The 15,501-nt window shown below is 41.6% G+C and overlaps 1 protein-coding gene and 1 long non-coding RNA gene across 2 annotated transcripts in view; one reads left to right on the forward strand and one right to left on the reverse strand.

The window, feature by feature from the left end:
* The window catches only part of SNRNP200 (small nuclear ribonucleoprotein U5 subunit 200), a 47,922-nt gene extending 36,352 nt beyond the window's left edge, over positions 1-11,570 (reverse strand). Inside the window, exons 1-9 of the mRNA XM_060187298.1 lie at positions 11,407-11,570; positions 10,705-10,868; positions 7,675-7,846; positions 6,348-6,540; positions 5,067-5,122; positions 1,260-1,358; positions 691-843; positions 486-585; positions 189-325 (exon numbers count right to left, since the gene is read on the reverse strand). Coding sequence (XP_060043281.1) covers positions 189-325; positions 486-585; positions 691-843; positions 1,260-1,358; positions 5,067-5,122; positions 6,348-6,540; positions 7,675-7,846; positions 10,705-10,868; positions 11,407-11,451 — 1,119 coding nt within the window. The 5' untranslated portion in view covers positions 11,452-11,570. The remainder of the gene's footprint in view (positions 1-188; positions 326-485; positions 586-690; positions 844-1,259; positions 1,359-5,066; positions 5,123-6,347; positions 6,541-7,674; positions 7,847-10,704; positions 10,869-11,406) is intronic.
* Positions 11,571-11,784: 214 nt separating this feature from the next.
* LOC132537668 (uncharacterized) lies at positions 11,785-14,954 on the forward strand. Its single transcript, XR_009549132.1, has 4 exons — positions 11,785-11,898; positions 12,010-12,094; positions 13,984-14,072; positions 14,514-14,954. It is a non-coding gene; the product is annotated as an uncharacterized LOC132537668 (long non-coding RNA).
* The last annotated feature ends 547 nt before the right edge of the window (positions 14,955-15,501 follow it).

Here is a 15,501-nt window from a genome sequence, read left to right on the forward strand (position 1 = left end):
TAGCCTCCAAAGTCCTAGGTTCAATTCCCCTGAATCACCATTAGCCACTGGTGTTCTGCTAAAATAAAATAAATTATTTTAAAAAATTAGATTTATACTACGATCTATCCAGTTTCTTCTTGAAAAAACAAACAAAAAAAAAAACCACTATCTCAGGAATTGAATAAACCAACCAACTCAGTCCTTACCCGTATCAGATCCTCCTTCTCAGTTTCATGGAGCTGGTAGAGGAACTTTGAAAGCTCTGGATCAGCTTCCATCTTTCCCATGATTCTTTCTTTTTCAGCTTCACTCTGTGCACTGGCCAGCAAAGTACAATATAAAACTGTCAACAGCAAAAGGAAAAGAAAGTGAGAGAGAAGATCAATCATTATCTTGAAATCAACTTTAGAGAAGAAAAACAAAGTAAGTGCTGAAGCTAGGAAAGCAAATTAATCTCTATTACAACTATGCGCACATGCTACCATCGGGTCCACTATACTCACTCATCATCCTATGCTGCCGTAACACTTTAATGAAATCGAAAGTGTTGAAACCAAGGAGCAGAACCAGCTGGTTCTCACATTCCCGATCATCACTGGCAGTCTGCAGAGAGAAGGCAATGTCATAATTAAGGATGCAGCCATCTGCTCATACAGTGTTCCATCTGCTAAGATATACCCTAATATAAAAATATTAGTTTGGCTATACCTTCAAAATTTCCAGCACTTCATCTGCCTTCTTCTGTGACACAATGGCATCATCATAGAAGCGACTGAGCTGCCTCTGTAGCCAAAATGCATCAATGTCTCGAGGATGCAAATCCTTCTTCTTGGAACTCATCAATTCACCAGAGGCCACAAGCTACAAAAATAACCAGGCACTGAGCTCACCTTGTCTCTTTCTTATCATCCTGCAACAAAGCTTTACTGGCCATAGCCCACTTCCTTTTGAAAACACTCAAGAGGAAGGAAAACTTTACTAATATTAAGTTCAAACTAGGATTTCGTGAATGTATGCATTTGGGAAGGAGAAGGACTGACTGAAATCTAAAGAAAATCAAGACATGAAATGTTTATTGCAGCTCACCTTACACAGTGTGGTAAAATAGCAGTAACAGGTGTGGGAAAAACAAAATTGGGCATGCATGCCTAGAAAATAACCTGGCCTGAGAGCACCTGGAAAGAGCAAATTAGGGAGTTGGGTGGTAGCGCTGCGGGTTAAGCGCAGGTGGCGAAAAGGGCAAGGGCAGGCGTAAGGAAAGAGCAAATTTGACTTACATTAGCTGAGAGGGTACAGCGCACAACAGCCTCATCCCCTTCCATGTCATCATCAGATGCCTCTTCCCGAACCTCACCATAAACATCTTCATCACCTTCCTGTGGAGATGGCCACAACCCCAAGTCATGATTAAGAACTGATCCTACCTAACAGAATAGCTCTTCTGAGATACTTAAAGCTAGGCCTATGGATAGAGCAATTGCTTTTGAATGAAACAAATAGCTTATTGGAACCAGGGTCACTTTTATTCCAGAGTACATTTAACATTTAGCACTGACTCCTCAGATGCATCTATTCTTTTTCCTTCTCCTCACTTCATGCTGTCAAAGTGGCAATGAAGTTAGTCACTCTTCCATGTACACACAATCAATGGAGGAAAAAAAAATAGAAAAAGAGCTACACAGAAGACAGGAGAAAAAAGCTACACAGAAGCATGCTTAAAAAATACAGTGATGGGCAGAGGGTAGATAGCATAATGGTTATGCAAGCAAACTCTCATGCCTGAGGCGTCAAAGTCCCAGGTTCAATCCCCCGCATCACCATAAGCCAGAGCTGAACAGTGCTCTGGTTAAAAAATAAAAATAAATAAATAAATAAAATACAGTGATTCAGAAATGTAGAGAGCATGCTTAACTTGCTCACCACTGTATTTAACCACACACCTTTTCAAGACATATCTATACATACATACATACATACATATATATACACACACCTTTTCGTGTTATATATACTTAGTATCTTAAACTGTTCAGAGAAAAACATTCTGTCATCTCCTACTAAGAATCATAATGTCCTGTCCTATTAACTATACTGTAGAAAATGAGTCATCTATGTCAATCATCTCATTTTAGATGGAGAAACTGAAGCAAAACGATCTTTCAACATAAAGGATCAAAATCTGGGTCTCAGACAACAATGAGATAACACTTCACTCCTGTGAGAATGTCATACATCAGAAAAGGTAACAGCAGCAAATGCTGGAGAGGTTGTGGGGTCAAAAAAACCCTCCTCCACTGCTGGTGGGAATGTCAATTGGTCCAACCTCTGTGGAGAACAGTCTGGAGAACTCTCAGAAGGCTAGAAATGGACCTATCCTATGACCCTGCAATTCCTCTCATGGGGATATATCCTAAGGAACCCAACACATCCATCCAAAAAGATCTGTGTACACATATGTTCTTGGCAGCACAATTTGTAATAGCCAAAACCTAGAAGCAACCCAGGTGTCCAACAACAGATGAGTGGCTGAGCAACTTGTGGTATACACATACACACACACACACACACACACAATGGAATACTACTCAGCTATGAAAAATGGTGACTTCACTGTTTTCAGCTGATCTTGGATGGACCTTGAAAAATTCATGGTAAGTGAAGTAAGTCAGAAACAGAACGATGAATATGGGATGATCTCACTCTCAGGCAGAAGTTGAAAACAAGATCAGAAAAGTAGAACCTGAACTGGACTTGACATATTGCACCAAAGTAAAAGACTCTGGGGTGGGTGGGTGGGGAGAATACAGATCCAAGAAGGATGACAGAGGACCTAGTGGGGGTTGTATTATTATATGAAAACTGGGAAATGTTATGCATGTACAAACTACTGTATTTACTGTTGAATGTAAAACACTAATTTCCCAATAAAGAAATTAGAAAGCTTCCAATGTAGGGGCTGGGATATAGAACTCTGGTGGTAGGAATTGTATGGAATTGTACCCTTTTTATCCCACAATTTTGTTGATCATTATTAAATCACTAATAAAAAATAAAAAATAAAAACAAAACCTGAGCCTCTTGGGTGCCAGTTTGATGGTCTTTCTATTAATCCTATGTTATCCCTTCTTCATGTCATATAATATGGTATTTCAAGACCTTTCAGTATTCAAGCCCAACCACTAAGAACTCTAAGGCAACTCAGAAATTCTTTTTAAGTATCCTATGTTCCTATTCAGTGATTCAATAAAACCTTATTGGAATGTTAAACTAAGCAGCTGCTGCAATTGTTATTTAAACTATAATACAACAGTTATGGAGGTCATTCAGAGACAGTTCAATCCCTGGAGTCATATATTCTAGAGCAGTACTCTGCTCTCTCATGAAATAAATCTTTAAAAATATTCACACAGGGCCAAAAATTGCTCTCTTGGATAGCACACTGTTTTGCCATGTCAGCAGCCCAGACATTGAGCCTGGCCCCAACACTGAAGGAAGCTTCAGAGCTGTGATTTCTGTCTCTGCCTCTCTCCTTCTAGAAGACTCAGCCTGCAGTAGTGCAGTACCGGAGATGATTCCAGCCCCTCCAACACCCTAAAATAGGATTATATTCACACAGCCTAGGAGCCAAAGTGATGTTCTTGCTCTTTCGCTCTCATCTAAATAAATAAATATTTTAAAAACCTTTGTGGCAAAAAGGAAAAAAGAAAATTGGGGTAGATAGCATAATGGTTATGCAAAGAGACTCTCATGCCTGAGGCTCCAAAGTCCCAGGTTCAATCCCCCGCACCACCATAGGCCAGAGCTGAGCAGTGCTCTTTTTTTTTAAAAAAAAAAGAGAATCAGGTGGTAGCGCAGTGGGTTAAGCGCACGTGGTGCAAGGACCAGTGGAAGGATCCGGTTCTAGCCCCCAGCTCCCCCCATGCAGGGGAGTCACTTCACAGGCGGTGAAGCAGATCTGCAGGTGTCTATCTTTCTCTCCCCCTGTCTTCCCCTCCTCTCTCCATTTCTCTCTGTCCTATCCAACGATGACATCAAATAACTACAACAATGAAAAACAACAAGGGCAACAAAAGGGAAAATTAATAAATAAATAGAAATGTGTTTTTAAAAAAAGATTTAAAAAAAATTGGGCCAGTGAAGCTGCTCAGTACTATCACCCATGCACAAAGCCCTGGGTTCAACTTCTGGCACTTCATAAAGGAAAAAAAAAACTTACTATATATATTTAGATCACAGAAATCTAAACCAGATAAACTTGGATTACTACCATGTTAAAATTCAGTAAAATAAAATAACATACACATTTTACATATTAATTTAAATTTGCTTTATAAAGCCTAAAGATAGTGATCTGGGAGGTGGCGCAGTACATAAAGCACTGGACTTTCAAGCAGGAGGACTTGAGTTTGATCTCCGGCAGCACATGTACTGGAGTGATGTATGGATCTTTCTCTCCTATCTTTCTCATCAATCAGTAAATAAAATCTTAAAAAAAAAAAAACCTAAAGATAACAAAAATTACTAAAATATTTACTTAAAAAAATTATACACCTATTTTGCTACCAGGGCTATTACTGGGGTTCCATGCCTGCATGATTCCTCTGCTAGTGGCAGTCTTTTTATTTCGACAGAGGGTGAGAGGCAGCAAGGAAGAGAGATCTAGGGAGAGGAAGACAAAGAGATAATATGGCACTACTTCACTGCTGGTGAAACCGCCCTGTGCAGGCACTCCTCTGTGGTGGCCAGGGCTCATATCTGGTCCTTTTGTGCATGGTTAAGTGTATACTCTACCAGATGAGCTGCCTTTCACTCCCCACAAAGTAGTATTTATGTTCATTTTAAACAAATATTTCACTTATTAATGGAAGGCAGAGAACCAGAGTATCACTCTGACACATGTGATACGTTGGAGTGTCCTCAGGACCTCATGCTTGAGAGTCTAACACTTTATCCACTGTACCACCTCCCAGGTTGCTATGCTCAAGTTTACCTGGCTTAAGCTGGGGAACTTCTTTATGAGAGAAACAATCCTCTTGCCTTAATGATCTTAATACAAAACAGATTTCATTGGCTTTATTACTCACCTCTTCATCAGATTCAAACTGTACATTCACACCATAGGTCTCATCAATATTGTCATCTGAACAATGAGGATCAGAAAAAGAAAACAGTGAATAAGTTAGTGAAATCAAGCACCATGGGACGAATTTCCTCCCCAACTGCTGACTTGCCTCTCCCTGAGTTCTAATGACTCACAAAGACAGTTTGGCCATCAACATTAAAAATAATATTAATAATAATAATAATAATAATAAAAGTCATCTAGGAGGCAGAGAGAAAGGTCACCCAAGCCATACTTTTATCATGCCTGCAAACTAGGGTCCAAGCCCCACCACCACCACCATCACATGGGAGCACTTGCACAGGGAAGCTTCACAAGTGGTGGTACACTGATGCAGTTTATCTCACTACTTCTCACCCTCTATTAAAGGGGGTGAGGTGGTGAAAAAAGGGTGGTCTGGGGCGGGGTGGGGATGGAAGCTGGCAAAATAGTTGCCTTTACTGTGTGCTACTTTGTCATGTGTAAGATCCAGGTTTGAGCCTGGCTCCCACCATACTGAAGGAAGCTTTGGTATTGTGGTCTCTTAAACTCTTTCTGTCTCTCTGCACCCCCACCTCCAAAAGTCTGATGAGAACAGATAAGCTCTTGTGATAATCCTGGCAGTAAAGAAGAAAGTAAGAGTCACCCACCCATGTTTCACCTGTCAATCTTGGCTAGAGCAAAGCTCTGCTTGTACAACTACTTAAGCTCTTCTCATCTGTTCAGACTTTCCTATGCTAAACAATAAAAAGGTTCCAGTGTAAGAAAAGCCTCCAGACTATGATGGTTATCTATTTTATCTTTGGGAGGAAGGAACACAGAACCTTGGTGGTGGGTGTGGTGAGGGTTTAGTGTGGTATGGAACTATACAGTGTAATTAACCCACTGTTAATCATAAATATAAATAAGTAAACAAGTCCCTAGTAACCCAGGGGAAAAAAGTCTCCTGGAATCTAGGGTATCTGGTGTCCATTAATCGCAATTCTTGATTAAACACCAAACAGAGGCAGCCCAAGACTGCCACTGAGTATTGGGCTCTCAAGTATGAAGTTCCAAGTTTGATCCCTGGCATTGCATGTGCCAGAGTGTTGCTCTCATTCTTGTTTTCTCTCTCAATAATTAAAACCTTAAAACACACACACACACACACACCACAAGAATTCACTGATACATTCAAAGTTCTTAATGAATGATGCTAGAAGATTACACACATGGATCAAGACAAGCAACCAGTCCATATGGTCAGGATCTATAGTTCAATTACCCATATTCTGGATTTCTTTGTCTCCACCATAGTCTGTGATCTTTTTGCCTAAGTTCACTAATACATGGTATCTGGTATCATCTGTCTGACCCAGCAGAAGGTCAATCTCCTTTCGCCTTTCTTTGTCCCGAAGCTTTTCATTCTTCAGGACAGCTAGAACTTCATCAGCTGCCCCACAAAGGATATCACGTGGCTGGTGGGAAAAAATATATTAACAATGACATACAAAATATCACTGATCAACTTTATACAACAAAAGAATGTGAAGAATCATAGCTATTTGAGACCTGTATCATACTAAATTCTGATAAATTCTATTAATGTTAATTAGAATTGTTACCAAGACTCAGACATCTAAAAGACACATCTCCTTTTAAGAAAATGGAGGGGTGTGGTGCTGCAGAGATGGCATAATGGTTATATGAACATTTTATGCCTGAGGCACCAAAATCCCAGGTTCAGTCCTTAGCACCACCATAAGCAAAGTTGAATAGTACTCAAGAAGGAAGGAAGGAAGGAAGGAAGGAAGGAAGGAAGGAAGGAAGGAAGGAAGGAAAGAAAGAAGGAAGGTAGGAAGGAAGGAGTACAGAAAGGAAGGTAAGGGAAGAGTAGGAGGTAGTGTAGTGGATAGTGTTGGACTCTCAACCATGATGTCCCAAGTTCTATCCCTGGCTTTGCATGTGCCAGAGTGATGCTGGTTCCCTCTCCCCTTCCCCTCCCCCTCTCTCCTTTTGCATGTTAGTAATCAAATAAAATCCTGGGGGGGGGGGAGGAAAGAAAGGAAGAAATAAACGTCTTAGGAAACTGAAGGACATGACTTCCACAATGGTCAGTCACATGTCTCTAGGTAGCTGAGACACTGAGTTATTCTGCTCTACAAACTTTTGGCAATTTTTCATCCTCACTTCCTTTAACATCCATCTCACCAGAGATCCATAAAGGGAGTCAATCTAAGCATACAGGTGTAAAGGTCCAAATAAAGACTACTCGGGTTCCTATCATGACTCTGAGTAACTTTCTGTAGAAATCTTTTCCTAAATGCGATCCATGAAAAAATACTTAGCTGTTAAGTATGAAGAGCACTCAGAGTTAATATGAAGATTGAAAAAGAAATGAAAAACACTACCCCCACATAAAATAAACATTAGCCACTTCTTCAAATTGGTATAGCCCACACAGGAAAATCCAGAGACAAGATTCTTCAGGTGTCTCCTAGCTGTGGTTCTCTCACTCCCTAAGCATGGCCTTGATGCTCTTTGATAAAGAGTATAAGACTTCCTCTTGTTATTATGCCAGTCCTCATCATGCTTTCCTCTAGCTGCCTTACCTGGTCTCCAAGGGCAGCCTGGATGAAGCTAAGTAGTACTTCATAGGTCTCTCGAGTTTCTTTAGTTTTGGGTTTATAGATAATGCCCACCATCTCATCAATGCCCTCTGACAACAGAGTATAACCCTTCATCTTGTTGATGTCATGCCGGTCCTCATCACGCTTTCTTCGCCTAAAAGACACAGGATATCATGTTGAACAGGAAGCCTTCCCTCCCAAAGGCAAGATTAAATTAAGTCTATCCTCATCTCTTTAGCTGTATGGCACACGAGTAATATGGAAAAGCACTGAATGGCTCCTATCTGGTCTTAGTCACTTGCAGCAGTATTTCTTTATAAGATCAGAGTAACAGGGAACTTGTCATTGTCTCACTAGATAAACTAAAAGATGATTTTTTTTTTTTTACTTTTTATGACAACACAATCATATTTTGTTGTTGTTACTATCACCAGTGCTTTACCCCTCAGAGTTGACTTCTTTTCAGACAGAAAGACAGAGACAGAGGGAAAGAGGCCATAAGACAAAGCTTTGTCCAGTGTGGTGGGTGACTGGGTAGAACTTAGGTTCTGTACATAACAAAATAGTCACACTGGGAGTCAGGCGATAGCACAGCAGGTTAAGCACACATGGCACCAAGTGCAAGGATTAGTGTAAGGATCCCGGTTCAAGCCCCCAGCTCCCCACCTGCAGGGGATTCGCTTCACAAGTGGTGAAGCCGGTCTGCAGTTGTCTATCTTTCTCTCCCCCTGTCTTTCCCTCCTCTCTCCATTTCTCTGTCCTATCCAACAACGATGACATCAATAACAACAACAATAAAACAACAAGGGCAACAAACGGAAATAAATATTTTTTAAAAATTTTAAATAAAAAACAAAAGGGCAGGGGTAGATAGCATAATAGTTGTGCAAACAGACTCCCATGCCTGGGGCTCCAAAGTCCCAGGTTCAATCCCCTGTACCACCATAAGCCAGAGCTGAGCAGTGCTCTGGCAAAAATAAATTAATTAATTTAATTAAATTTTTTTAAAAAGTCACACTATCTAGGTGAGCTAACTTGCTATCCCTACAATCATATTTTAACTTGTTTCCTATCACTTTCTTTTTTATATACAGAAAAGATGAATGTCCAAATAAACCTACTGTCACTGACTCCTAACGTATAAAATATATAAAAGTTGAAAAGAAGTCATACAATACAAAGTACCAATGATGTATTTGCTCATTTTAAGTATAACTAATCAAAATTGGATCTACAAACTGTAAATATTTTATTTCAAAAATAAAGAGAGATGGGGCCGGGCAGTGGCACACCTGGTTGAGTGCACACATTACAGTGCTCAAGGACCATGATTCAAGCCCCTGGTCCCCACCTGCAGGGGGAAAGCTTCACAAGTGGTGAAGCAGTGATGCAGATGTCTCTCCGTCTCGCTCCCTTGCAATCTTCCCCACCCCTTTCAATTTCTCTGTCTCTATCCAATAAATAAACTAGAAGAAAAAAAATCGGGGTCAGGCATTATCGTACCTGATTAAACACTCACATTACAGGGCAGGGACCAAGGTTCAATCCCCCAGTCCCCATCTGCAGGGCACAAGCTTTTCGAATGGTGAAGCAGTGCTGCAGGTGTCTCTGTTTTCCCCTCTCCTCTCAATTTCTGTCTCTATCCAATAATTTTTTTTTGGTTTTGGTTTAAACAATAGAAGTTTTATTAGAGTGAAACAGGTAAAAGGCAAAATAAGCACTTATCGTCAAGGGTTAAGAGTACACTAGGTCCAAGGGCAACAAAAGGGAATAAATAAATAAATATTTAAAGAAAAAAAAAAAAAGAGTACACTAGGTCCATAAAGTCTGGATATAGTTATCAAAAGTTTAGTCCCAGGTCTGGTAAAGGTTGTTCATGGCTATAGAGGGGTGTAAAAGTTTACCAGCTAGCAGAGTCACACGTGTTCAGTTCCCAGGAGAAGTAGCCATGGAACCTGGCGCACCTCCGCCGAGATCAATAAAATATTTTTTAATAAATAAATAGAGATATCAGAACACTGCTCAGTTCTAGCTTATTGTACTGGTGATTGAACCTGCAACCTTAGCCCTTCAGGCATGAAAGTCTTTTGCCTAGCCATTATGCTATTTCCCTAGTCCAGAACTATGCATTTTTGAGACTTTATCATTAAGAGGAACAAGACACAGAGATGACCAAGATCAACAATAAAGTAATGTTAACATAAAGTTCAAATTTTTTAAAGTTTTGAAACAGTCTCAGGAATCAGGGAGATAGGTGGGCCTATTAGAGCACAAATCTTATATATGAGTGAGACCCCAGAGATGGCAGATTTGATCCCTGGTACCACCTTATGCCAGAACTAAGCAGTGTTCTGACCTCTCTCTTGTGTCTCTCATTCTCTTTCTTCTCTTCATAATAAATATCAACCAATTAAAATAACTTTTTCACACTGAAGATCCTTGAACATTAGTTAAAACAGCAGAGTAAGTTGGAAGGGGCAATAATAGAAGAAATGATAAAAAAGTGGGGAGTTAATAATGGAAGAAAAATTTTATTGAGAGAAAGAAATAGCAAAGGTCGTGAAAATACTATGTGGAAAATTAAGATCACTCTATAGAATGGAAAAATATATGTTGGGGACTGAGTAGTGGCTCACATGACAATGTGCAAAGACCCAGGTGTGAGCCCCCCGGGGTCCCCACCTGCAGGAGGAGAGCTTCAAAAGTGGTGAAGCTGGGCTACAGGTATCTCTCTCCTTCTCTATCTCCCCCTACTCTCTTGACTTCTGTCTCTATCTAATAAATAAATAAAAAGAAACAAATGCCAGAAAAAAAGGTCTAGGAGATGGTTTCCACTTCAGGTTCATTAGTTGAATTAAAGACCCTTAACTCTTTTGTTTCCCCCTCGTCCATCACCAAGTTTCTTGACTTCACTGGTGTCTTTTTCTGTACCATGTGTTCCAGCAAAAATGCTGCTCAAGGAAAGATGGACTTTGGATGTGAGGAGCACCATTTCCCCTCCTTGCTACTCACTTGGCTCTTCTCTCCTCCTGCATCTGCGGTTTGGTCCGCTGAGCCTTGTCTCCCATTCGGGTTCCCTCCAGCTTCCCAACGAGGGATAACACCTCTCCAGTAGGTTCATCCCGGCGGGTTCGGTCAATGAGAGAGCGGTCAGCTTGGAGGACAAGATTCGAATTCTGAAAAGATCACATTGTGGAAACTCTCTCATGAATGGGTCCAACTTCTACAATGCAGGAAATGAGGCCACCAATGGCTCACAACAAAGGAAGAATCTGAGTGCCTTAGGTGCTGAGAAATCACTAGTAACAACGACAACAACAAAAAAAACCTATTGTTTCCCCTAAGAAATAGCACATATAACGCTACACACATGAACACAGCACTGTGCTGGCCTAAACCCCACAGCCAAACAGAGAGCTACACAGTCCTTGCCGCTAACACTGCCGCCAGTAACGCACATCTGGGGAAAGTGTTGGGCGTGTTGGGGTGACATGTGGAAAGGGTAGAGTTTAACAGTGCCAAGGAGGCCGGGAACAAGCCCGGCGGGCAGAGATCTTGGCCCATCCTGCCCGCTTCAGATGCAAGTGCACCCCCACATTCGCCCCCTCGGGTCTCCCCTCCCCTTCTCGTTGATCATCAGCAGGCCTTCAGGCTGAAACTCCCTTCCTGCGGTCCCCCAGTGAACTCTGCTAACGCTCCCCAGCCCAAACGCACCGCCTTGTACTCGTACTGCAGGCTACGGGCGGTTACATCCGCCATGGCTGCAGCTGCTCCCGGTCCGAAGAGCCCGGAAACTACTCAGTTCACGTTGCGAACCGCCGCCGTTCTCCGCCGCAGCCGAGCGGGAACGACGCAGGAGATACGCATAGAAGGTAGACTCGGGGCCTCCTTTCCGCTTCCGGGTCACGCGCCGGAAATGGGCGGGACCTGTTGCTGGTAAAACTTTCCTGGCTTGCGGTACTTCTTCTAGCGTTTGCCCTTCCGTAGCCAGTTAATGGCTTTGAAAGTGACTGGGCTCCATGTGGATTCAGTCGGCTAGGAAGGATCGTCAGTTTCCCCAATGAATGGGTACTCACGGGATGCACCACGGAAGGTCAATCCAATGCATCCTGACCTGCACTGTCTCTACAATCAAACCTTTTCTTCCAACCTGTGGTTCATATCATCCTTCCTTGGGTGCAGACCTTTCAACTTCAGGACTGAAGGGTGTGCTTAAGTCCTCCAGCCACTTCCTTCCTTTTTTTTCTTCCTTTTTTTTTAAAGATTTATTTTTTTGTTTGTTTGTTTTTTTGTTGTCTGTATTTATTTCTTGGATAGAGACAGCCAGAAATCCGGAGGGGAGGAGGAGAGGGAGAGAGACAGAGAAACACCTGCAACCACTTGTGAAGCTTCCACCCTGCAGGTAGGGACCGGGGGCTCGAACCCGGGTCCTTGCGCACTGTAACATGTGCATTCGACCAGGTGCGCCACCACCCAGCCCAATATTTATTTATTTATGAAACAGAAAGAGAACCAAAGCATCACTCTGGCACTTGGACTAACTGGGGCTGAACTCAGGACCTCATGTTTGAGAATCCAATGCTTTATCCATTGTACCACTTTTTGGTGCTCCTTGGCTTTTTGTTTGTTTTATTTTTTTGGCTTTGTCACTTTTAGGGCTCCAGGTAAACTTTTTCAGATAGAAAGACCGAGGCAGGCAGAGAGAAAAGGAAAAAGAAACCACAGCAACAGTTTCCTTCAATACATGGGGCAGTGCTGGATTGGGGGTTGCATACATGGCATAGCAGGGCACTACCTAAGTGAGCTATCCTGCCTGACCTTTGACTGGTGTTTTCTTTTTGGTTTTATATTTATTTTCCCTTTTATTGCCTTTGTCTTTTATTGTTGTAGTTATTGTTGTAGTTGATGTCATCGTTGTTAGGACAGAGAGAAATGGAGAGAGGAGGGGAAGACAGGAGGAGAAAAATAGACACCTGCAGACCTGCTTCACCTGTGAAGCGACTCCCCTGCATCGCACCACGTGTGCTTAACCTGCTGCACTACCGCCTGACTGATGTTTTCTTTCTTTTTTAAAATTTTTTAATGTTTATTTGTTTTGCCTTCTTGTTGCCCTTGTTTTTCATTATTATAGTTATTATTTTTATTGATGTCATCGTTGTTAGATAGGACAGAGAGAAATGGAGAGAGGAGGGGAGAGAAAGATAGACACCTGTAGACCTGCTTCACCACTTGTGAAGTGACACCCCTGCAGGTGGGGAACTGGGGGCTGAACCGGAATCCTTTCGCGGGTCCTTGCCTTTTGCGCCACGTGCGCTTAACCTGCTGCACTACCGCCTGACTCCCTGACTGGTGTTTTCTATGTGCTTCTTTCTCCATCAAGCCCTGGGGGTAGAGAGAAAAACAAGTTCTGTGGGACAGAGGCACCAACAGACTTGTGTGAGAGAGGGATAGACAGCGACATGTGTACTAGTATGCTTTGGGTCTCTTGCCGCGGACCACCACAGTGGATGAGCAGCAGGAGGGTCAGGGGTCTCGAAGGCAACCTCCCGGGTGGGTCAGGAGTCGGCGCAGAACAGATAGACACCACACTCTATTGGAGGGTGAATCTGGACTCATTTTAATAGTGAAACTGCATTAGCTTTTATACTTTTTTCAGGTTACATTCAGGTTGCCTAAACAACCAGCTTAGTCTTGTGGCTTTGGCATGCTACATGTTACTCCCCTATAACTGTAAAGAATGGCACAGTACTTAATATCACCCTGTTCTCAGGGGAGGTCATACCCAGAATTGTTTTTGGCTTTTGCTGAGGGCTATTTCTATCATTAATCTTCTATGGGGGAGCATACAGATCTTTGCCTAGTCGTGGACCACTGCTCATCTAGGTCTGGTACAGTTTAACTATTAATCTTTCTTTGTTTCAATACGTCAACTTGTACCAGGGAGGCCTCAATCTCTGCATTCTTTCTTTGAGGGGCAAGTCATAACATGACTTCTTTTGTCCATCTATGTTGACCCACCTTCCCCACTTTCATAATGTAACTTTCAAATATGCCCCTGTGTAAGGGAGAGGGGGTGCTTCTGATTCTCCATTCCCACCAGGCACTGCCAAAGCACTATTAATCAATTGTGACAGTATAATTATTTGTAGCAATAACGGGGAGAATGCGTCAACCCATTCTCATCCTCCTGCCCAGCTTCCTTGAAGTCTGAATGCAGGTCCAGAGGAGATGACCTTGTCAGGCTCCCTGGCGATAGTGACGGGGCGGCACATTTCCCTCTTTTTTATTTAGTTTAAAGTGGTGGAATTCGGTTTGGAGCTGTCTGATGGATCTGGAGAGGAGCTTGAAGAGGACTGGAAGAATAAGCAGAACAATTACTAGTACAAAAACAATGCCTCCCAGTGATATGAGAATATGTAGAATTAATAGGGTTGAGAGATGTTAAGCCCTGTTTTAGAGATTGCGCAAATTCCCAACATCGGGAGTATCTAGGGAGAAAGCGCTTATGGCGCTAATCTGGGCCTGAAGGGTATCAATGTCATGGGAAATATTAACATGGGTTTATTGTTAGAGACAGTTTGTACCCAATATGTATCAGAGGAGCCAAGGCCTTTATCTCTCTGGGTTTTCTTGCAGCTGGGGTTGTCTGTGGATGTCAAGGGTAAGAGGAGTAGCTGAGCCACCCGTTGACCTTTAGTAATGGCAGCGACCCCATATGGGGAGGAGATCATGAGCTTAATTTCTCCGGTATAATCATTATCAACAACAACCGGGGTGATCTCAAGCCTCAGCCTCTCCATCCTTTCTGTCAATTTTCATAGGTCTCGGCATCTGCAGGCATTTTGTCTCCTCTTCCGTTTGTTGGATGGACCTCTCTGGTGGCCAACGAGCATCATTATCTGTATGGGAGAAAACACAAACATGCCCTTGTCCCCATATGAGGATGGGATCTGGTCTTTTCCAGGACCCTGACAGGGGGTCTTTCCATTTAACCAGTGCATATCTACTGTTAGTTGTAGTTTTTTAGAACTTATCACTGGCAGATTTTCTTTGTGTGTCCAAATTTAAAATATTAATGGTAAAGAGTGCTCTATTAAGAATGTTGTGTGGAGTCTGTGGTCCTGTCTCCCTCTTTTTATTTTTCAAAACACATGAATTGTCTGTTTTAGTGTTTTATTAGCATGTTTAATGATGGCCTGTCTTTGAGGAGGACCCATCAGTAAAGACTACTAAGGCTGTTGGAATCAGCTGAGATTTTGTTATCTTTGGAAAAACATAAAAACATTATTAAGTCACATAAACTGAAATTGGGCTACATATAGGGAATTTTTTATTTTAAGAAAACTTTTCACCATATGAAAGGCTGGTTCTTTATGTGAAGGCTTGTCATGGTTGTAGTCTTTTATTTGTGACCAGCAAGACATACACAAGGCCAGGAAAAATATTAAAATTGATAATCTAATGACTTAGAATTTGTTTAAATATATATAATTTTAGAAGGCCTTTTAAATAATAAAATGATTATCATCTTTGTAGTATAATTTTAAAATCAAACAATTTAAGCATATTATTAGAACTTAGTTTAATGTTAGGATCATAGTACTTTACTCATTATAAAAGTCATATATGTTTAAAATAATCTTTTATTTTACACCATCTTATAATGACATCTTTAGACTAATTTTGTTTAATAAGGATTTATCAAATATTAAACTTTTTATCAGATCAGAAACATATGTATCTATCAACTTATCAAGAATAGACTTTTGACACTGTCTTGAAATAAATGAGATATTTTTTAATGTGGAA

Source organism: Erinaceus europaeus, chromosome 3 (assembly GCF_950295315.1).
Source record: "Erinaceus europaeus chromosome 3, mEriEur2.1, whole genome shotgun sequence".
Classification (NCBI taxonomy): Eukaryota; Metazoa; Chordata; class Mammalia; order Eulipotyphla; family Erinaceidae; genus Erinaceus; species Erinaceus europaeus.